This window comes from Equus asinus, chromosome X (genome assembly GCF_041296235.1).
Source record: "Equus asinus isolate D_3611 breed Donkey chromosome X, EquAss-T2T_v2, whole genome shotgun sequence".
Classification (NCBI taxonomy): domain Eukaryota; kingdom Metazoa; phylum Chordata; class Mammalia; order Perissodactyla; family Equidae; genus Equus; species Equus asinus.
The window spans coordinates 121,379,597-121,402,663 of NC_091820.1; the positions used below are offsets into that span (position 1 = coordinate 121,379,597).

The 23,067-nt window shown below is 42.4% G+C and overlaps 1 protein-coding gene across 4 annotated transcripts in view; it reads right to left on the reverse strand.

Moving 5' to 3' along the window:
* Nucleotides 1-23,067, reverse strand: part of HS6ST2 (heparan sulfate 6-O-sulfotransferase 2) — a 274,210-nt gene that overhangs the window by 20,022 nt on the left and 231,121 nt on the right. For 2 of the 4 annotated variants that reach the window (XM_070502498.1, XM_070502499.1), the window contains one exon: nt 21,148-21,234. The exons of the other annotated variants lie outside the window; for them this stretch is intronic. In XM_070502498.1, the coding sequence (XP_070358599.1) occupies nt 21,148-21,234 (87 nt within the window). The remainder of the gene's footprint in view (nt 1-21,147; nt 21,235-23,067) is intronic. 4 annotated transcript variants of the gene reach the window in all.

Here is a 23,067-nt window from a genome sequence, read left to right on the forward strand (position 1 = left end):
CCTGCACATTGACTCCCACACTCTAAGCAAACCAAACTCTTCTTTCCTGGCCTCACATTGCTGCCTCACGCCTTTGCTTATGCTGGTCCCCACAGGCACAACCTGCCTGCTCCTCTCTTTCTGTCTCTCCAAATAGGACTATCTTCTCAAGGCTTCCTTCCTCCTGATGTCCACAGCTGAAGCAGGCATGCCCTCCTTTGAACCTCCAGAAAGGGTTATCTGGACTTCTCTTAAGAGACACGTGGCTTTGTCATGTAGGCATTCATGTCTAAGTCTTCTCTTCCCTCCAAGGCTGTGGGCCTCTTGGGAAGAGGGCAGGAGCAGTTCTCTTTGTATCTCTTCTCCTCTTTCCCCATGGATCTTGCTGGCCCAGACTCTTGAGAAACAGTCATTGATAAATTCTTTGTAGTTAAGAGCTCAGCCTCTGGCGTCAGAAAGTTCTGGAAGCAAGCCCCAGTTTATGTAACCTTGTGCAAATTACTTAACCTCTCTACGTCTTGGTTTCCTCATCCGTGAGCAGCCGCTTCACAGCGCTGTGATTTTTCAGTGAGATAACCCGTGTAGAGTGCTTCGTACGATGCAGGACACCTGGTACTCATTCCACAATTATCTGCCATTAATATTGTTTTTCTCTCAATTAAATGTGCAGTCCTCTCAGGCTCCCTTTATCAATAACCCAACAGAGACGTTATCCCAGAAGCAAAGGGAATTGTGTTAGGAGGGTTTGTTAACTGCCCCGACTCACACAATATTGATAGCAACATTTACCCCATGAAAACGCGGGGAAAGGCAGGAACTAGCTTCAACTTGAATCCGATATTTCTGTAGCTCACACGCTGACTGCCGCCGAAGCCTCCACTCCCTGAGCAGCGGTTTGCAGAGATGGAATAGTGGTAGTTTTTCATTTTCCAGAGTCCACTCACCCTTCCAAGAATCTCAATGCCTCATTGATTCATAATACAGTGCATAAAGATTTCATTTTTCCTGCCCACAGTGATACATTATGGAGGCAATCTGTTTTGCCACTGAAAAGTTTGCTTAGTAGAAAAATTTGGAGTTTTGACATTCAGGAAATTACAGTCATCTGTAAAACACGATTGATATGCCAAGGCTAACATTTTCATTGCACTCGCAGAGCCAGAATAACTATGATAAAATATGTGTTACCCCACACACGTTTCAGGATCTTTTAAGGAAACATTATTTAGCTCTGAGAACTCCTCCCAAGGCTCCAGGACTGCAATGGCTGTGCCGGTTAGCTGTTCGCCATTCACAAGGACACCTCCATGGACCAAACCAAGACTCAGGTTCCAAGACAAAGCAATGGCCCAACACCTCTTCTGATTTGGTCTTGGGTTGGAGGCTGGAGCTATATTTTCCCATGCTACCAGGTTAAAGACGTGAAAGGGAATCAAGGAAAATGAGCTCAAGAATTCCGCCTCCATTGTGGGATCGCTAGCCAGCCACAAAAGGCATAGGTATATATTAGGTAGAATTGGAAGTTGAAGGTTTACAAAAGAGAAATTAGACTGTTCTATATCTGCTTACATTTTCGATTTGCTCTCTCTATTTTTACACCCAAGCATTTCTTTGTCTCTTTCCAGGTACAATTTTCATTGTTAAATGTCATCAGAAGCCCAAGTTTCTGGAGCTACCTACCCGTTCAACATTTGATTTCAGAATGATAAAGGCAATCAATCTAGCAGAGGACTGTGGATGATCTTTATGGCCATATTGAGGGAGCCGTCCACTCAGAGTCAGGTTTGGCTAGGTTATGGGCAGTTTTTACTTGGTCCTCATCCATTGAGACCCATGGGAAGCACGCATGCAAACTGTGTGGTTCTGGGGGCAACAGGACAGGTGCCCCTGCCCTTGACATTGGAAATGGCTTACAGTGATCCCTGCTCTACCCTGGGTCAGCTTCTTCAGATACTGAGAAAAGCATTCTGCACAAAACACGTTAGCAAACCTGACTCATGGATCAGGCAGTCTTTAAAGGCCTCAAAGAAGTCCTGCATTCACCTGTATTCAAACAATTACAGTAAGTGCTCACGGGCCCTTTACTATGTGTCAGGCAGGAATCTAAGTGATTAACACGAAGTAATTCATTTAATTATTACCACCACCCTTGAGGCAGGTGATAATATTATCATCCTCTTTTTATTGATGAAGAGACTGAGAGAGCTCCTCAACCTTTCTGTGCCTCAAAGTCACACAGCTAGTAAGAGGTGGAGCTGGGATTTAAAGCCCAACAGGGTGGCTGCAGAGCTCATGCTCTTAAGCTCTATGCTAAACTGCCTTACTCAAGAGATTTTTTTTTGAAAAGCCTCTCTCTTCAGACACGCTACTTGGATTCTTCCTCAAGTGTCCCATGTCTGTGGTAAGAAGGCTTTCTTGTCCTCCTGAAGCTCCTAGGAAAACCTCTTTCTTTTTTAGGTTTACAAAGCTCTCTCCTGCTGCCCCACATTGTTAGCTTTTTGCCTCGAACAACTTAGCTTCATTCATTTCCTAATAGTGGTTGCACAGATGCTGGAGGGGCAAGGCCAAAGCCAAAGGGTGGGGGAAGGAGGAGAGATGGGTGCCAAAGACACAGTTTGACAAAGACCACGCCTACCTAGGAGCATTTGGTCCCTCCAGCAGGAGAATGAGAGGAAAAGTGATTTCTCAAAGCAGTGTTGAGGATCCACTAGTCCTCTACCAGGCTTAAGCTTTTTGGAGGGGTACCCACATTTAGGGTTCCTGGGTCCCATTTCTCCCACTGGGCCTTATTTAAGCTGAGGTGACAACAAACTGAGGGAGACTGAGAGATGGAGGAGCAAAGAGGACTCATCAGAAGAACAGAATGAGGGAAAGTAGAGGTTAGAGGGGTGGAGAAGAGGAAGGGGAAGAAAGGGGAGTCAAGGGGTCAGTGAGGAAAAGGATGAAGGGAGAACAAAGAGGAGGGCAGAGAGGGAGGAGAAAGTAGAGTAGAAAGAAAGAGGTGATGCGAGTGGCATGGGGTGGACGGTGTGGAGGTGGCTAAGAGGAGGGAGATGGAGGGGAAGGCAGATGGAGACGCTCTCCCTCCTCCTATGATCCAAATCCTGTCCACACGGGCTCTTATCTCCTCTAGTAGCCATCCTTGACTTGTTGGGCACGCTGAATGGCTCTCACATTGCATGGGGCTCCATCTTGAAGACCTTGCTCTTTCCCTTTTCTGAGCTCCAAGTGCTCTTAGAGGTAGCACTTGACTCTTTTCCCTGAATTTTACATATGCTTTTTTTTTTTTTCTCCTGTAACTAGGCTGCACACTCTTTAGGGGTTGGGATCAACTCTTACAGCATTATTTCTGTCCCCAAATCTCTTTCCAGCCATTACAGGAAATTCTTTGAGCGTTAGGGAGACTGACATATTAAGCCTTTTATAGTCACTAGTTCGTATTTATTAGGACGTACTTTATTAGAAGACCAGCCCTGGTGGTCTAGTGGTTAAGACTCAGCACTCTCACCACCACGGCCCAGGTTTGCTTCCTGTTCAGGGAATCACACCACCCACTGTCTCTGTCGGTTGTCACACTGTGGTGGCTACGTGTTTCTGTGATGCCGAAAGCTAGGCTACCGGTGTTCTAAATACCAGCAGGGTCACCCATGGTGGACAGGTTTCAGCGGAGCTTCCAGACTAAGACAGACTAGGAAGAGGGATCTAGCCACCCACTTCCAAAAAAAGTGGCCATGGAAACTCTATGAATAGCAACGGAGCATTGTCTGATATAGCACCGGAAGGTGAGAGGGTGGCGCAAAAAGACCAGGCAGGGCTCCGCTCTGCTGTACGCAGGGTCGCTAGGAGTCCGAATCCACTCAATGGCACTAACAACAACTTTATTAGAAAATAAATAAATTTCATTGCAGATATTAGCTACGAGACAGGGAAGTTTTACTTGGGAGGAAAGGCACTGTTTAGAGACTGCAGATGCTGGAGGAAGGAACCAAAAGGACACCCAAGGAAAGAATGGAGTAAGTGCCCCAAATACCTCACTCACTTAACAATTCCACCAGAGTTTATCTATTGTATAAAGCGAGAAATTCCTGATATATTCATGTCCTTATATAATCACTCTTCTCTATTTATATGATACACATGGGCTCAACTTTAAGAAATACTTCTTAAATACTCCTCGGCGTGAGTAAGGAAGCCTTTTGGAAGTCACTTCAAATAGTTTTTGGAAGTAGGCGGGATATAAAAAAAGTGGGGCAAAAATAGAAAGCCTTTCCCGCTTGTTTATCTTCAAGATGTCTTACAAACTGATTTCGAGGGCTTTGTTACTCTGTGAGTCACACATTTGGCTTATAGCAGCTTTTGACATCCACAATCCATAAAAAGGACCTAGCATATTGTGCGAAAATTCCAGGGGCACTCTCGCCCAGATGGTTCCTGTGTTCACTGCTGGGCTTGCCTGCCTCCTGACACTATCCAAGGAATTGAGGACGCTGCTAGGACATGGAAACAGGCAGCACTAGGTCTATCCCGTACCCTCTTCCTCCAGGGTGAGGCAAGTGACTGTCACCCCAAGGGGCCATTTTCAGGTAAGACTGTCACAACCCCTGTGAGTTGTTGAGACGTGGAAAAGACTTGGAGACAGGCACGCCCAGTGCCCTGGTCCCACTTAACAATTAAATCGAGCTTTCCTTTTCAGTCCCTCCTGCTTCAAGCCTACACCCACCAGGTCCATTTCTCTTTCAGTAGTCAGTCTTCAGGACCTCAAGAAAGCAAGGCCTTCGGAGGGCTCTGCAGGCGCAAGCCACTCCTCTCCCAGCAACTTCCCGCTCCCCTCCACAAAGTTCTCTAGCTTCATCTATTCAATCTCTTACCCACTTAGCAATTTTCTTCATTCCTGTCCCTAGATAGTTTCTTTCACACCTCCCGTATTGTTCTGTTTCCTCCATCTCCAGGGTGATCAATGACCCAATAGGCATTTACATTTACAAAGCAATTTCATTTACATAAGATAGCTCTTATCTACAGCCGAAAGAGGCACAACTATAATACATATATAATAGAGAGAGGGCCTATTCATCACCCACATTTACAGTGCCTTTGAACAGGATAGACTGTTCTAGGAATTGGTATATGAGGGGAGAGAGCCCTGGAAAATTTATCGCTAAAGGTAATCAATGAGTTCCAACTAATGTGCTCCACACCTCGAGGTGAAAATATACCAAAAGTATGGGGAAAACATATTTACTCCTCAAAGTTTGCTGAATTTAATTTGAGCTTTCATTGATTTCATTTACTACACAGATTATATAATCAGGAATTCAGCAGCAATTGAAAATACCAAGCCTAGTCTTCACCCATCAGGGCATTTTGGTAATATCTAGTAATGGCAGGAAATTCTCATTTAATTGAATTGGAAATGCAACATATATTAGCTTACAGAAACTTAATCAGTGTGATCAAATTAAAACAGACCACTCAGACATACCATCCTGATTAAGGCGCTTGCACACACTCCACAATTATCGAGATTTGTGGTGTTAATGATTTAAACTCAGGTCTTTTCTCTGGGGATTCAGCCTTGGAACTTTTTTTACTGGACAATTAGAAAACTCCATCCTTTATTTTGAACACTGTTGCAACAGTATTATTGACATTAATTCTCAAAGAATGCAGAATAGAAAATAGCATGCGCTGCTGATTTGTTTTCTTTTAACAGTCACGGCCTTCTCTTTGGGACGAGGATCATTAATCTTGAAGCCGTAGCTCTTGGGAGTGGTAACAAAGTTTGGCAATGGTGAAGTGACCATTTTTAAATGTATTAGGAGAAAATGTCACTTTTCTGCTTTCTGCAAAGCAGCTCTACTTTTCACTAAAAGGGGTTTGCTTATGGGCCTATTCAAAAACCACTTTGGCTGAACTGGCCTGTTGTCCTGGGTAGAATACTACAGACTCAGGCCATTTCTTTTAAATGTGTTCTTAATAGACCATTATAAACACTATCTTGGGAGATGTGAATTACTTCCCCCCTTTCAAAACTCATCTTCCCAGCCCACCACCCTTAAAATGCGGCAGTAGGAAATTACCTGGAAAAGATCCTGTGTTTCTAGCTCCATTATTTGTGTGGATAGTGGTGATAGGGGGTTGTCTAGCTATTTGTTTCTACTTCAGTCAGCAAAGCCAGTCTACATTTAACAGCAGAGAAAACAGAGATCCAGAGAGGCTAAGTGACTTTCTCAAGGTGGCAGAGTTAGTAAGGATCAGGTCTGGGGTTAGAACCCCAGTCTTTCGACTTTCAGGGTTTTTCCCCCATTGCTGCTTGTGTCCAGCCCAGGCTCAATCAGGGAAAATTCCAAGTCATTGGAATCTGCCTTAAAAGGATGGTATACTATTGAGTAAGTGACTCAGTTAATGAAGTTAAGGACTACTGTGCGGGGAGTGGGGAGGAAAATGAACAGGAAGAGGGGGATTGCGTGCAAAGATGGGGAGGGGGATATGACTTCCAAGAGGCCCGGCAGCAGCATGCTATGGCAAGATGGTTAGCACCAAGATGGTTCTAACACCCACCAAAAGCGCTATCAGGCACGAGTTCCCAGATACTAGTTTGGAAAGAGGGACAAGTGGTGGGTTGAAGTAAAGAGGCCTATGGGTAAGAGTATCCCAGAACTGCTCTCTGCACCTGTCTGTAGTATCACAGGCTCAGGGGAGAGGAGAGTCCTGCACTTGGTTCAGTACCAAAACCCCCAACACAATGCTCTTGTTTAAAACAAGCTCGAGGATCTTTAAGGTTCAAGGAGAAGGATTCATTTATTTATTCATTTATTCATTTAAAAAATAAGGCGAAGTCATTTTAACGTTTCCACATACTGAGATACAGTGCGTTCACTTTGTGCCCCTGCAGTAAGATGAAACAAGAGAATAGATGGTCTTCCCGGGGTGTGTTGAAGACATTTTATTCTGTTTACTACGGACACTTTACAGAAGTGTCTCGTATCAGTGCATATACTGAGAGCTCCTGATGTACTCTTGCATGCTCTGTGGAAGTTAAAAGAATTATGCCCACTGTTCCTTTAGGAGCCATAGCCACATGCTAGCTAGAGAGATCAGCAAACAGGGGGCAAAGTTAACAATAATGAGAGCTGTTATTTCCAGCACTTTGTCTTTCCTTTTATTGCCCAGCATCCACAGTCCTCCAGCCACATCTCTGGTTGCACCTTCCCTGCAGAGCACATCACTCTGTTCCTTGGATTTTAGTCTGTGTATATGAGCATCTTCTCTACTGGAAAATAAGATGCTTAAGAGCAGTGACTGAATTTGTGCCTGTTTCAGCCCTGCTACCTCCACCTCCTCCCCTCGTTCTCTCACGTCCACCTCTGTACTTCCACCCCACCCCAACACCTGGTGCTGTGCCCATCACATACTAGATGCACAATAAATACGTGCTGATTGATTTAATACACACATCTTGGTGCCTGGTTAAATGCTAAGTGGATATTGTTCAAGGGAAGGGAGAGATGCTCTCAGGCCACATCAGGAGAGACATGAAGGAGGAAGTGGCATATTAATTGTATTTTGCAATATGGGTCGTAACAATAATTCTATTTAATGAGCACCAGTATCGACCAGAAGCTTTGCATAAGTTATCTCACTGAATCCTCAAAAACTCTTTAGTAGAGAGGGAGGTTTAATTATTATCCCCATTTTAAAGATGAAGAAACTGAGGCTCGAAGAAGTTAAGCAAATTGTCCAAGGTGCCAGAGCTGGAATACAAACCCATATCTATCTAATTTGAAAGACTGAGCTCTTTCCAATAAACTAGGATTTAGAAAGGTATAGTTGAAAGATGGAGGTCATTCAAGACAGTGCAATGGCATGAAAAAAAGGGCATTCGGCAGACAAGGAGGAGACCAGTATAACCAAGAGGGGGCTGGAGCTGATGATGACACTACAGTTGGTGATAAGGTTGAACTAGTCAGTGAACATAAAATAAAACACTGGAGAGTTTAAAAAAATTGTGTGTAGGAGTATATAAAATACCTACAATGAATAAATATTAGAAAAACTCATGGACCTTCTAATGGCGTTCAAATTAACAATATAGACTTTGGCCTAAACATCTGCCTGACTATTTTCCGGAAGAGGATGGCTTAAGCAACTAAAATAATAATCCTCTCCCCAAGCTAATGGTCTTTTCTTCCCCTGCAGGTTTCATTACAGCCTAGCACAGAGACCAGTTTAAGGAAATGGAGTGGAAATAGTGTGTGTTCATTTAGTCTTCAGAGCAGAAGCCAGTTGGGGAGCATTACTCAAAACCTGCAGCATTTTTTCCCTCCAAGTATTTCAGGTTCAGCCTGGGTTTAGGCTGTAATCTCAGGGAACAACCACCTGTCAGTCTGGTTCTGAGCAATTTGGCCATATGAAGGGAAGCATTTCTTTCTTTTCTTTTCTTCCTTTTTCTTTTGGTTGTCGTTGTTTGCAAGAGCTTGCAGAATTGAGAAAGGGGACTGCACGACTGCCCAATAGCCAAAGCTGCTGTGCCTGCCATTGGGGAGCTGGGGCATGGTGGATAAAGGTTATTCCATACTCTGCTCCCCGAGCATTCTCAGGCTGGGTCTATAGCAGTTGGCATCAAACTTATTCTAAGCGGCAGGGCTTTATATAGTCTGACCCCACTATATAAAACAGATTAAAATGGAGTCACTCAGGAAGGGGTGGAGCAGAGGTCTGGAGCCCCATCTATTTACCACTTCAGACTCCCCATCACCCCTACTTTCAGCAGGTTCTGAGGTCCTGCCTCAGAACCCAAGAGCTGTACAGAACATAAACTGAAAATCACTGATCCACACAAAGGAAGGGCATGGTAAGTGCATTGCAATGGCTCTATGAGCCCAGCTTCTTTAGATCTCCTTCAACCTTTTTTCAGCTGTTGGAAGCCAAAGTAGGAATGGAGAATGGTGACTTGCAGGCAGATTCCCCACCAGGAGGCATTTGCAGGGTGAGGAGTAGGGGAGAGAGAAGAAACTTTTTTCTTTGTACTTCTATTTCTTAGCACCAAATGCCTTGTCCACTGCATTTGGTAATGAATGAACACAGACTCCCATATTACAGAAAGAAGAAAAAAATAAACAGCCATCCACAATACTACGCATTTGTTTCTTCCTTGCCACCAAGGGGGTGATAGACATCGAGATACTCAGGTAAAGAAATCCCCAGTCTCCAGACTGGATGTGTTTACAAGGACAAATCTGGTTACGTCTAACTAGTCCCTGAAATGTGGCTGCTGAAGAAAGAGAGTAGAGAAATGAATATTTGGTGAGGCACCGGGCATGTCGGGGGGAAAAGGCATGATGGCCTGTGGGATAATAGGGGCAACCATCACAGACCTGGCATAAGGATGGTAAACATTCTCAGGGAAAAAGAGTATGAATCTGTCACCTTTGCTAATGTGGAGATGCACTTGTTCCCAAAGTTCCTGAAAACCACTAGAAAGACAGTATGTGTAACTAGTTATTTTTTGCAAGGTCTTTAGAGACATGGTATTGCTTGTTTCACACCCTCCTGGTGATGCTAGGAGGGATGACAAGAAGGATTATCTGTGTTTCACAGTAGGAGGAGGAGCAGTCCTGGGAGAGTAATGTGGGTGGCTAGTGGCAGCATACTATTTTCTGACAAACATCACAATTGAAGCAGTTGCCCTAGTGCCTACTGTGAAGGCACACAATAGCTTTATCACCCTCGAAGGTTCTCTAGGCACGAATGAGTAAAATGAATGTAAACATGCAGAGGCTGGGTAGAGAGCATCTCATTAAAGCCTGTGGAGCACACAGCTCCTCCCCAACAATGAGGAGAAAGAGGGACACTGTTGAGGAGCCACTTGGAAGCAAGCCGAGCACTCCTACTTCTGTCAATTATGATCTTTGATGCCAAAAAAGCAAAACCCTTTCAATTTCAAGGCTTGGAGAATCACTACCGTGGCTCAGCTCCACAATCCAGCCATGCTAAGAGCCTGTCTCTGCTCAGGTCCCTGGACATCCACCCTAAAAGGGAACTTTCAGGAGTGGGCACGATCCATTCCATCTAAGCAAGTGATGGCTTCCCGAACCACTGTCATGGGGTACTTTTCAGATGAAATGAGAAAATGCATACATTTAAACCACCTAGAATAGGGCCTGGTGCATAGGAAGCACTCAGTAAGTGTTACTGCTTCTTTTAAAATTTCTGGCTTTCACAGTTGCCAGTCTTTACTACTTTTGTTGGGAATGAGTTCTGTAGGTTCTCTACCTGCATGTCAAGTATGTTTTGCATTTTTTTTTTATCAGCTACCTAAAATTATTTGACTCTAATTTCAGAGTGGCCTGTCTGGAGCTCTATGGAATGGGGAAAATAATTTACAATTTACAGAAGAATGGGCCCTGGTTTCAATCACGGCTCTGCCACTTACTATCTATGTGGTTTTGGGCAAAATATGTCATTTCGCTCGGACTTAGTTTTTTTTTTTATCTGTAAGTTGTAGATATAATTCCTGCCCCATAGGGTTGTTGGTGAAAGTAAATGGGGTCACAGATAAGAATGCTGTTTCCAAACTATATAAAACTATACAAGTAATGTTTTTTAAAATTGTTATTAGGAATTTCGAGCTTAACTACACTTGCTTCCCTCCCCCCTCATGTGTATGCCCAAATGCATTCTGAGCTTTGCAGCCAGTGATGGCCACACATGTTGGGGCTGCCAGACTGCACAGGACTAGCCAACTGATCATTTTGATTAAATTATCCAGTGAATTCAAGCAGCCAGTTTTCTCAGTTGTCCCCATCTCCTGCCACACTCAACCCCACTCAAGTGACCTCAAACAGTGGCTTGTAATATCATATAAATATATCCTTCAAGCAAGTGACGTCGTTCTTGGACCGTCCTCACCATCCACAATCTTTCCAGGGATGCTAGGCACCCATGCACTGATGATTTGTGCTTCAAATGCATGTGACATCTCAATCATCCAGTACAAATGCTACTTCAAACAAGCACTAACAGATGGTGGCCTGAATTTTATAGCATCACCAACATTTTCCAGGCAAAATTTACAGTTCAATCATCAGTGAGCTGAGTCCGGCCTCATTTTTCTTTTTTGTTTAATGTTTAGCAAGCAACCATCGTGAAAACGTGATTTGTAATGAAGTAACAGCCGTTGACCAATAATGTAGTTTGATTTCTGTTCTCCCCACTCCTCCCTTCTCAGGTTGTGTGCACACAACACACATAGTAGTGAAAGTGCCAGAGCCAGGTGCTGGGGGTGGAGTCTCAGGCAAGACCAGCCTTCTTTTCATGTTGAAATAGTAAGGAGAGTCTGAGATTTCAACACACTTCACAGCCCTTGCAGAACATTTTATCTACTCAATACTATTCCCTCTAACTAAAACCTCCAGCAGCAGGACCAGTCTTCAAATCTTTGTGAATCTAGGTCTACTATAGTCCCTTATCACAAAGCGCACCTTCAGAAAGGATGGATGAACTGAGCCTCATGAGACAAGCCCAGACATGGTCGGAGTCTTGGCCCCATCACCTATTAACTATGTGACCTGGAAGAAGTCAATGTCGTCTCACATTCCTTGTCAGTAAAAAAGAGCTAATAATAATGTTTGCTTTAGAGGCCTATTGTAATGACTAAACAAGATAATATTATGTAAAGCACCTTGCATGATGCCTGACACATAGAAAGCACTTAATAAATTGTAGTTAATAAAAGCATTATTATATGTTCGCTATATGTGAGGAATAGTTCTAATTCCTTGTCATGTATTACCTTATTGAAATAAATGAAACCTTCCTTCAAATGTGCACCCTTCAGTGAGGTCTTCCTCAACCCTTTATTTAAATTTAAAAATTTCTTGCCTGCACCACTCCTTATCCCTCTGTCCTGCTTTTTCCCCTCTTATGACTTATTCCCCTTTAAAATACTATACATTTTACTTATTTAATGACTATATCTCTCCACTAAAATGGACGTAAGGGCAGGGGAATTTGGTTGTTTTGTTCTTTTCTGTATCCCCAGAGCCTAGAATAGTACCTGGTACCCAGCAAGCACTCAATAACATTTTTGAATGAATGAGGAATTTAATACTCAAGAAAATCCTATGAAGCAGGCACTGTTAGTATCGTCTTTCTACAAGTGAAGAAACTGACGCCCAGAGAGATTACGTAACTTGCCCAGAGAAGTGTCAGGATTTTAAAGCAACAACTGGGCTCCAGAGTTTGCCATCTTAACCATTATCTTATACCACTTCTTTTAAAGAACTCATGAAGGGAGAAAGCGGAGAGAGGGGAGAGGGGAGAAGGGAGGGAGAGAGAAAATATGAATTAGAGAATGAGAATAATGGGAAGAGTGTGATTCTATGAACTTTAGGGTTTATTTTTCATTTTGTTTTTTGCTTTTTGTTCTCCTTTTCCTCCCCATGAATAAGATCTACTTTTTCTCCGAAGAATGTCTGTGCTGTACTTTGGGAGTAGCTTTGACCTTCTGATAAAGGCACCAATCATTCATTTGTCCCCAAAACAGCATCTTTAGAGGATACTACCACTGTTCAACTCTCTCTCCATTGTTATATGTGTCTTTTTACAAAGTTAAAAGGGTGGAAAATAGTTATGCACCAATAAACTCAGAGCTACTCAACATCGTACTACAGGTTCTAGCCAGGCAATAAGGCAGGAAAAAAGGCATCCATATTGGAAAAGAAGAACAAAACCGTCTTTATTCACAGATGACATAATTGTCTATGTAAAAAATCCAATACAATCTATAACAAAGCTTCCGGAACTAATAAGTGGGCTTAGAAAATTTGCAAGACATAAGATTAATATACAAAAATCAACTGTATTTCTATATGCTAGAAATGAACAATCAGAAATTGAAACAAGACAATACTATTTACCATAGCATCAGAAGTACGAAACACTTAGGGATACGTTGGACAAAAGATAAGAAATACATTTACATTGAAAACTACAAAGCATTGCTGAGTGAAATTTAAAAAGATCTAAATAAATGGAGAGAGACACTGTGTTCATGGCTTGGAAGACTCAATATTTTTAAGATGTCAGTTCTCCCCAAATTTGACACATAGATGCAACTCAATCCCTGCAAAAATCCCAGCAGGCTTTTTCTCTTTTTCTGGAAATTTATAGGCTGATTCTAAAATTCATATAGAAATGCAAAGGACCTAGAATATCCAAAGCAACTTTGAGAAGGAAAGATGAAGAACTCACACCATCTGATCTCAAGACTTATTATAAAGCTAGAGTAATCAAGGCAGAGCGGAATTGGCCTAAGGATAAATATACGTACAACTAATTTTCAACAAAGGTGTCAAGGGACTTTAATGGAGAAAGGATATTCTTCTCAAGACATGTACTAGAACAACTGGATATCCATATGTAAAACAAAACAAAACCTTGATCTCTAACCTTGCACCATATAGAAAGCTTAACTCAAATTGGATAATTGCTCTAAATGTAAAACCTAAAACTATAAAACATCTAAGAGAAAACATAGATGAAAACCTCTGCAACTGTGGGTTAGGCAAAGATTTCTTAGATATAATACCAAAAGCATAATCCAGAAAAGGAAAAAAACCGATAAATTGAATTTCATAAAATTAAAACTACTCAACATTTAAATGCTTCTACACTCCAGATTTTTAGTCACTGTTAAATTCATAATAATTATTTGGATAGCACATCAGTTTTGCCCTGTGTTCCCATACTGTTTTAGTACTGCAAACCATAGTGGGCCATGTTTAATTGGTTAGTTGTCTGAAAAACACGCATTTGGCCTAGAGGCCTTAGAAGATGCCATTTATTTAGCCTCTGCAATTTCCTCAGCTCAGAAAGAGATGAGTTGAGAGCTAAAAATATTGGGGTGAAAGGACAGAGGGAACATTGACAGATGAACGGCTGCACAGATAGATGAAGGGAGGAGGGAGGAAGGGAATGAGGGAGGGAAAAAGAGAGAGAGGAAGAGAGGGAGAGAGACAGGGACAGAAATAGAGAGACAGAGACAAAGAGACTTAGTACTTGGAGGAAAATGGAGGATTCCTTGCCTCCCTAGGCTTTCTCAAGTGGGAAAGAGAGGAGCGGAAGTCCAGCCAGCACCTGGGAACAGGCATAACCCCGAGCTCTGCCAGAACAATGCAAACGAGAGTTCTCAACAAGTCTATTACAGAGGGAAAAAAGAGTTATTGAGGACTCCATTCTAGAGAGCAGCTGTTGGTTCCATGATTTTGTCTGGCAGGTGAGAAGGGAGAAAAATGGCTCCTGCTTTCCACCGCTCCATCAGCAGAACACTCTTCTTAACTAAGCTGTAGAGCTATGACCAGCGTGGACAGTCAGGTTTTTGGGAGGCATTTATTATGTTAGTAAGTATACTCTATATCCTAACCATCACAGAGATGCATGTGTACCTGCTAGGAAATGTTTCCACGGCTGGACTGTTTCTTCCTTTAATTTTGTGTCTCACCCAATCTGCGGGCATTATTTATATAGTGCCAGTGGTGCTGGAGCTTCTGCTTCCCCATTTCCAGAGCTGGCAAAGGAGATAACCAGGCAAGCTGTGCCAGCCAGAGCTCATTTGGTCAGAATCATACTGGCCAGGTCACACTGTCCCCAGCTGCAAGATGTTGGCAGCTGAATCAAGTATAATCACTGGCTGACATTTATTAAGCACTTGCCATGTGCCAGGCACTATTACAGCCTTACGTGGATTATGACATTTCATCCTCGCAACAGCCCAATGAGGTAGGTACAAAGTTAATCAGTGGTAGAGCCAAGATTCAAATCCAGGTCTATCTGACTCCAAAGCTGATGTCCTTTCAAATACACACAAGGCTACATGATTAATTTACTTAAAGAGATCTTTCAACAGCCCTGTGCTGCAGCTGGTTAGCACTAGGTTAAATCTCAAAGTGTGTCAAGCCTGTGTGTTATTTACTCCTTGTTGCTGAAAGTCTTTTTCAAACGCCTTAGGCTACTTCCCTGCCTTATTAATGAATGCACTTTCTGGCATAGATTTGACTTTTTTCGTTGTAACGAAAGGTCTCACACTATCCTGGATGGGGAATATTGGAAGGAAAGGCAATTAGGCTACAAATGAATTGATTCTTGGGAACACTCTACTAAAAGCTGTTTTTGGAAATACATTCTGACATCAGTTTATGTTTCTGTCATTTATCTTTTTCTATAAAGGAGCAATTGCAGAGAGAGATGGGAGGAGGGAGAGAGAAGGCGAGATAGCGAGAGAGGTCAATCAGTTTAATGCTTTGGTTTGTCATAAGCCTTTGTGATATGACATTTAGTCTAATAGCTAAACTAAGGCACCACTGACATTGTCGTCACATAAAACTAGAGTAATTATTTGAAAAGTTGAATATTTAGCTATTTGATTGCTATGTTTATATAGCATACAACCATTTTTTTTATTAAGGTTATGATAGTTAACAACCTTGTGAAATTACAGTTGTACATCATTATTAGTCATGTTGTAGGTACACTTCACCCCTAGTGCCCTCCCCCGACCCCCCTTTCCCCTGGCAACCACCGATCAGTTCTCTTTGTCCATATGTTAACTACCACCTATGAGTGGAGTCATACAGAGTTCGTCTTTCTCTGTCTGGCTTATTTCACTCAACATAATACTCTCAAGGTCTATCCATGTTGTTGTGAATGGGACGACTTTGTCCTTTTTTATGGCTGAGTAGTATTCCATTGTATATATATACCATATCTTCTTTATCCAATCATCAGTTGCTGGGCACTTAGGTTGGTTCCATGACTTGGCTATTGTGAATAATGCTGCGATGAACATAGGGGTGCATGGGACTTTTGGAATTGCTGATTTCAGGTTCTTAGGATAGATACCCAGTAGTGGGATGGCTGGGTCATAAGGTATTTCTATTCTTAACTTTTTGAGGAATCTCCATACTGTTTTCCATAGTGGCTGCACCAGTTTGCATTCCCACCAACAGTGTAAGAGGGTTCCTTTTTCTCCACAGCCTCTCCAACATTTGTCACTCTTGGTTTTGGATATTTTTGCCATTCTAACAGGTGTAAGGTGATATCTTAGTGTAGTCTTGATTTGCATTTCCCTGAATAGCATACAACCATTTTGAAGTGAAAATGCACACACACACTTTCATACACAAAGGCAAAACTAAGGGTTTTAGTAGTCACAGCCTACTGTCTCGGAAGAAATATATGGCTCTCAATGAGAGGAAACGACACAATCAGGAGATCATAGCATATAGGACTCAGACTCCAGCGGTGCACATACAAACAGCTGAGACTGAACATAAATGTACCATGCTGAGTCCGTTCAGAGCAAACAAGCCTTCACCTCTTCTTTCTACAGCAGGAAAGTTTTTCGTTTGGCTCCTGCCAACCAAAACCAAACGAGTGTTAGTGTGTTTAGTTTATTGATGAAGCGATGTGCTCCTGACTGCTCTCATCTAGAGACTGCTGAATAGATAAACAGATCTGTTTGTTATGAGACAATTTTGGCAAGACAGGTTGGAGTCCGTCTTCCTGTGGCATCTGCTACTGGAGTCGGCTCTGGGTAGATTTGTGAAGTGAGCAAGGTTTGACTCGGTCATCTCATATTCCCTTTCTGTACTCCTTTTTCTCCATTTTAGCATCCCTCCCTTCCCCTAGCCTAATTCATTTAAGCCAAAATTTATGGTACTTAATTCAACAATTTTGGTGTCATTTACCAGGCACTGTGTTTGGGTGCTCCGCTCTGGCCCTGTAATATTCATGGCCTTCACTAGTATTGCAAAATTGAACTCGGTCCCTGTCATTCCATAGCTTGAGCCCACGTGAAAAACATTTCATGCTGAGAGGAGTGATTGATTTCCATCGTCATCTGCAACTGCCTGCAATCTAATTTTTAAATGGATGCCTCTGAATGTTACACACACACACACACACACACACACCCTCAGCCTTGGTTGGCTGATTTGAGGGAGAATAGCTGTAGTGATCTACGAGTTGTCTTTATTGCTTCCTTGATGAAAGGGTGTGTTAAAGGCTGAAGACTGCTCAACAATAATGTTGAGAAAGAGTGACTGTCCAAACACAACCAGAATAATGTTATTTTAGAGAAAAAGTAAAGTGTTTGAAGTGCATGCTATTTCCTCTCATCATCACCACTGCTACGCTTTTTAAAAAGTAGATTGATTCGCATTTCTCCCCAAGGTTTCATTTTCACAGTGGCTGACAAAACCCACCTACACAGGTATCGTGGCATATGGAGGTCAGAGGGCTCAGCTGGACATCCTGAGACCAGGCTCCAGGTCTCCTTTGGTGTGACTGGCTGAAGTATGTTGCTATGTGGGAGAAGAACTGTAGCACGCATCGTAGTAGAATGAGCACAGGAGAAGCATCAGAGGACTAAGATTCTAGGCTGACTTCTGCTACGAACTAGATGTGCCACTCTGGGAAAGTGACTGACCCTTCTTGAGTCCTAGTATCCTTATCTGCTCAGCAAAAAGTTGGTCTCATGTAAAGTATGAAAGTGTTCTGATATAAAATGAAGATTTGTAACGGCTCCTTGTGGCTACCATGTATGCTCAGCCTTGAGAGTTTAAAGTGCTTGCTGGGAACAACCAAAGGGGTCAGCAAATGGATTGACTGCAACCTGATGTGCTGGATAGAATAACAGATTCACATTACCAAGGGGAACCAAATGTGAGGTTCAATGCGGTGGCCTGGCCTGGTTGGTCATGAGTCAACCTCTGCAAAACCTATGCTTCCTGATCTCGGAGGTATGCCTCTGCACTGATTGTTTTTTTCCGTCCTGTCAATTTGGCTCACTGCTGGCACAGAAGAAATTGCATTACCTCCCTGAAAGTCATTGCCAGAGTAGTCTGGCTCTGCTGCTCAGACATATCCCATTCCATCTGTTCCTCCCTGAAACAGAGGGCTGGCTACCCAGGTTCAGATCCAGGCAATGAAACAGAGCAAGCAGAACTGACACAACTTTCAAGCTGTAGGTTTCTTAAGCTACTCAGCATGCTACACTGCATCTCAGTTGGCTCCAAATGGATTGAAGTCGGAAAAAAGGCAGAATTGGCCGTTCAGTTTTAGCTTTGACCTAATCCACAACTTCAACACATTCTTATCAACGTTAGAGGATTCTGTCCACCTTAGTGACTAATTTGCATTTTCCTCTTCTGACCTAGCCTTGCTACCTGAGGGGTAAGTGAAGAAAATTAAGGAGTTCAGGAGTCACTTTTCAAAAACAGCCTTCATTGAGATCCCCACATGACGTCTTCCCCACTCCAACCCTGGCATTGGTTAGGGGTGACTATTTTGGCTGCAGCAGCACCCTGTGACTGTCTCACTGTAAAGACCACGTCGTCGTCCTCTGTCTCCTCTACTAAGACTATGAGCTCCTTGAGGGCACCTATCGTACCTTGTATTTGTCTTTGTAGCCCCAGGGTCTAGCACAACAGCACAAAGTAAAAGCTCAACATATTTTAGTTATTGTGCTAAAGAAGGGTTTTACCAAAATTGTTCCTTTGGAGACCCTATGTAGGCACATGATATCCTCTCCAAGCCTCGATTTCCTCATGAATAAAATAGAAATAATAATAGCGCCTATTCTGTGAGCTTTTGGTGGATGAAGATCAGAGACAAAATGTATCAGGTGCTCAGTACCGAGGTTGGCTCATAGCACTCACTCAACACATATTAGTTATTATTATTTTTAGCCATGATGTACATCTGAGGCAGCTTGACTTCCGCATTTTTTGTTTCTTCAAAAAAGAAGAGACAATTTCTTTTCAAAGAAGAAAAGAACACTTCTATCTCCTAGCCTGTATCTGGTCTCAAAATAACATATATAAACTCTTAAAAACTGCTCCAAATCCCACTGTCATTAGGTCAAATAACATGAGAAAACCCAGAAAAACAGCACCCTCAATGTTGGCTGTTGTGAAAATGCAGCATGGGGAAAAGCCCTGGGGGGCCCTCCCTCACCACCACACACTCTAAAACCAAGAAAATACAGAGGAAATAACTAGTCTCTTTGAACTATAACACACGTGCCTAAACATTAATAGACACTGTTCTAGAAAGTGTGAAAAATGTCCCCGATAGTCTCACCATCTTCATGGAAGGTCAGTACTGCTCCTGTTGACAAAAATATCCCACGAAGGAGAACATGTGCGGAGAAAGAATTGCATAAAACCTCCTGAAAACTATGGGAAATAAGTAAGAGAAAGGGAACCTGACACACATACCCATGAAGAGGCTATTGGATATTGGAGAACTTTTCTATTTTTCATTAATAATCAACCAAAATAATGAAGAATTCAAAAGAACTAGCTCAATCTGTGAGTCACACACATGGCAAATAAAAGACACCTAGGCTCAGAATGTGCGACGCAGCTTGGGATATGTCCAAATACAGCAAGTGAGATATAAGATCATGTTTATCTACTTAAGAATGTATTTATGCAGGCCTCCTACTGCTCACAACCTGGGTATGGTATTAGGTATGCATTCTCTATGTCATCTTAACTCAAATTCTACCAACTGCTCCTTTTGTGACTCACTCTGAGATTCTTCACTCAAAAGGTAAAAGATTTGGTTCCTGCAAAGCCAAAAAAACACAAAACAACACCCCTTTCGAAATGCAACAGCAATCACAAACATCCATAATTATACACAGGGTCTAATAAATGGAGATTGTGTCCTGCACTTGTCAGTGTGACAGGTGCGTACAAGGTGCCCAGACAGGGCCTGCCATTTCTGCAAGCATGGAGTTAAAAGCATTCACCAATGCCATCTCTGTTAACTGAGAGTGTATGCTAACGATGAATTGGGACTAATTTGGAAACATTCAGCTGCTTGGGAATGTGTGCATCAATTCCCTTCCTTCATAATTTATACAGCATTTTGATTGTGGTGCTCGGCGATAAATAACTGAAACGAGTCCTAACTGCTCTGAGATTTAGTCTTATGTCTTCACCACCGCTTTTTATATTCTCCAAGATAGCCCACATTCAACTTTATATGCAAACCTGAAATGGTATTCAGGAGGAGGAGAAGAGGGAAAAAAAGGCAGCCAATAGATCTTTCACTTTGGGAATGGAATATAAGATCATATTCAAAGTGCAGCATTTATGGCCCAATGCTGAATACATAAAATATATGACCATTACAAATTCACCTTTCATTGCAAAGCCATGCTCTTGTAGTGACATATCTTATTGCTAGATTAGAGCTTTTAGCATGATGAAGGCATCTTTCATTTTCTCTAGATGTAGGCTGGGTGCTGCTTGTGGGCTGTATTTCTGCCTGTCACAATGCCCCATACCCCCAAGAGAGAGAGCTTACAGAGGACCCCGAGAGAGAGCTTACAGAGGATCCCAGCCATTCACCGAAGGGCTGTAGCCACTTCGAAGCAGAAGCACCTAATTGGAGGTATGTCATCTGCACGGGATCACACTGTTTCAGATTGCCATGCTCCGCTGAACCCAAAGGGAGAGATCAGTCAATGTTGCTCTCTGGAATTAGCCCAGAGAGGTAAATCTAACATCACAAATATTCAGCTAATATAAGTTTCGGCAATACCAAAAAGACAGTTTCAGGTAGGACACAGTATATACCAGTTACTAGGAAAGGAATATACATATCATGTAAATCAGTGATATGGTTACAATGTAAATGTACTTAAACCAGGACATTTGTGGAATGGCTTTCTAGATTCTTCTAAATCAACCCTAAGTCTTAGTGTATGGATCCAAGACAGATTTTCATGGATTTTGCAAATCATAATATGATTGATCAGTGCCACTGCTGCTGCTTTAATTTTTGAAACTCATAGTCCAAATCTTGCATTGCTTTAAGTCCTTGCCCTTCCCAGTCAGCCCTAAAAGCTATCTTTCCAAAGTCATCTCCTAACTTTCTCCTTTCTCTCCTCTCCCTTCTTTAGTCCTTCATGCACCCAGTATTCCTGACACACCTGCCTTACTCATTTAAGTTCCCCAGTGACTAGTCCAGTGTGAGGCACACAGAAGGCATTCCGCAAATCTTTCTTGAATGAATACAAATGAATGAGAAAATGAGGACAGCACATGGCTTTGTGATAGCTATGTTAGATGCACAAGGGCACTTTTCACTTACTTCCCACTCTTAGATGTGTTCCGGGCCTTTGTGGATGCTGGAGAGGTGGCACCTGGATTAGTTTTTGGAGAATCCCGTCTATCCTTACTACACCCACAGAAAGAATAGAAAAATATATACAACAATGACCACAGAGACGAAAAAGCAATTAGTCATTTCATTTAAAGACTTTCAAGGTCTCTCTCTCTCTCTCTCTCGCCTGTCAAAATAAAGCATGATCTTATCCAGTGGTACCCTTCACAGGTACAGAGAGTGGGAACCATTGGTCAAGTTCAAAGAAAGCTATCCTTCTGGCATTCAAAGCTTGAGCTGGTGGATTCCATTAAGGACAGCACCACATCCCAGGCCCCAAGGGAGGCTCTAGCAAAAAGAAATTGTATAAAATAATTAGCTTTAACATAAAATCCTTTATTTCCAGTGTCTGGATTCTCTGTATTACAAGTTCAGTTCTGAAGCTGCTGACTTTTAGCGAAGTATGTGGATGCCAAATGACTTCTAAAAGTCTTTGGGAGATACTATCAGATGAATTAATAATTTTCACTCATAATGTTAACATGGGAAGCCCATGAATTCAGATATTCTTTCAGGAGAAGCACCACCTGCTTCATGAGTAATTGAATTTAAATCTCCACCTTCAATAACTCCACAGCTTATGTCAAACCTTGAAGACAATTACAAAATAAATCACTAGGAAGGTCTGCTTAATCTCATCAGGTTAATAAACGCAGACAAATTAATCACTTGAAGGTAAACAAAAAGGAATAATTGATTGGAGTCTTCTTGATTACTTTATTCTATTTTCTTTATCAAACTATTTTTACCATTATCTTCAATTCAGCTGCTCTGCCTTGAAATTATTACTTTACTTCATCTCCAGATTTCCATGGAAACTAATTCAAAGCCTTTCTCTCCACTTGATGATGTGTGGAATTATTTATCCTGATTTCATCAGGAAGATTTTTTTTGTTAGTAAGATCTACGTCAGCATAACCTTTTATAAAAAGTGAAGGTAAAAGAGAAAAATGCATATCTTGGCTTTCAATGAGTATAATAGAGCCTTCCAAAGGCAGAATATTGTCTCTGAAACTGTCAAAGAGCTTTCCAGATATTTATGAATCTTTTAAGTACCTCAGAAATAGGCGCCTGCAAGTAGCTGTATTTATATGTAGGGTGGGGCGGTCACAAAAGATATTCTGCCCTGTACCTATCAGCTTTAAATGGCTACATGGATGTGATGGGAACAAGAGATAGTCATGGGTTCCTGGTGATTGCAAAAGTAATACAGATATGTGTGGGCACAGACAAGGGCTAATCAGACAGATAGCAAAAGTCTCAGCAGGCAGGATTCAGTGTCCAGGAGGACCAAAAAAACAGTTCTTTGAAGGGGGAGATACCAAGGTGAGCTCCAATCCTTCTGCTGGGGTGGGTGGCTCTGGAGAGAGTAGGCACACATTCTACCACAGAGAAGGCGTCAGAAGCCCTCTGAGACAAGTGCTGGGATTCTATACTGTGCAGGGACCATTTCCCTGTGTTGCTCACAGACTCACTAGAATGTGGCTATGTTCTCAGTGGGGACTGAAGAACTCACCGAGTGATGCCTCTGCCCATCCATTATGACTTCCTGGCAAAGAATTCCTTAACTGTCCTGGGACCATCCCAGCTACCCTCAGCATCCAGAACCAAGCTCAGAAACTAAGTGATAATATTGAACAACTGAACGGAAGACTGTAACTCAGAAGAATTCAGAACTGTCTCTTCCAGAGGGTCGGTGCAGTCTGGTGCAAAGGACACAATATGCTACGTGTTGTACGATTCAAGCAGGTCTCAATTTCCTCATTCTCACACCCTGGTCACCGGCCACTGAGCCTTCCTCCTCCTAGCCCCTCACTCAACCAGAAGGCAGTGGGAAACTGTACTGGA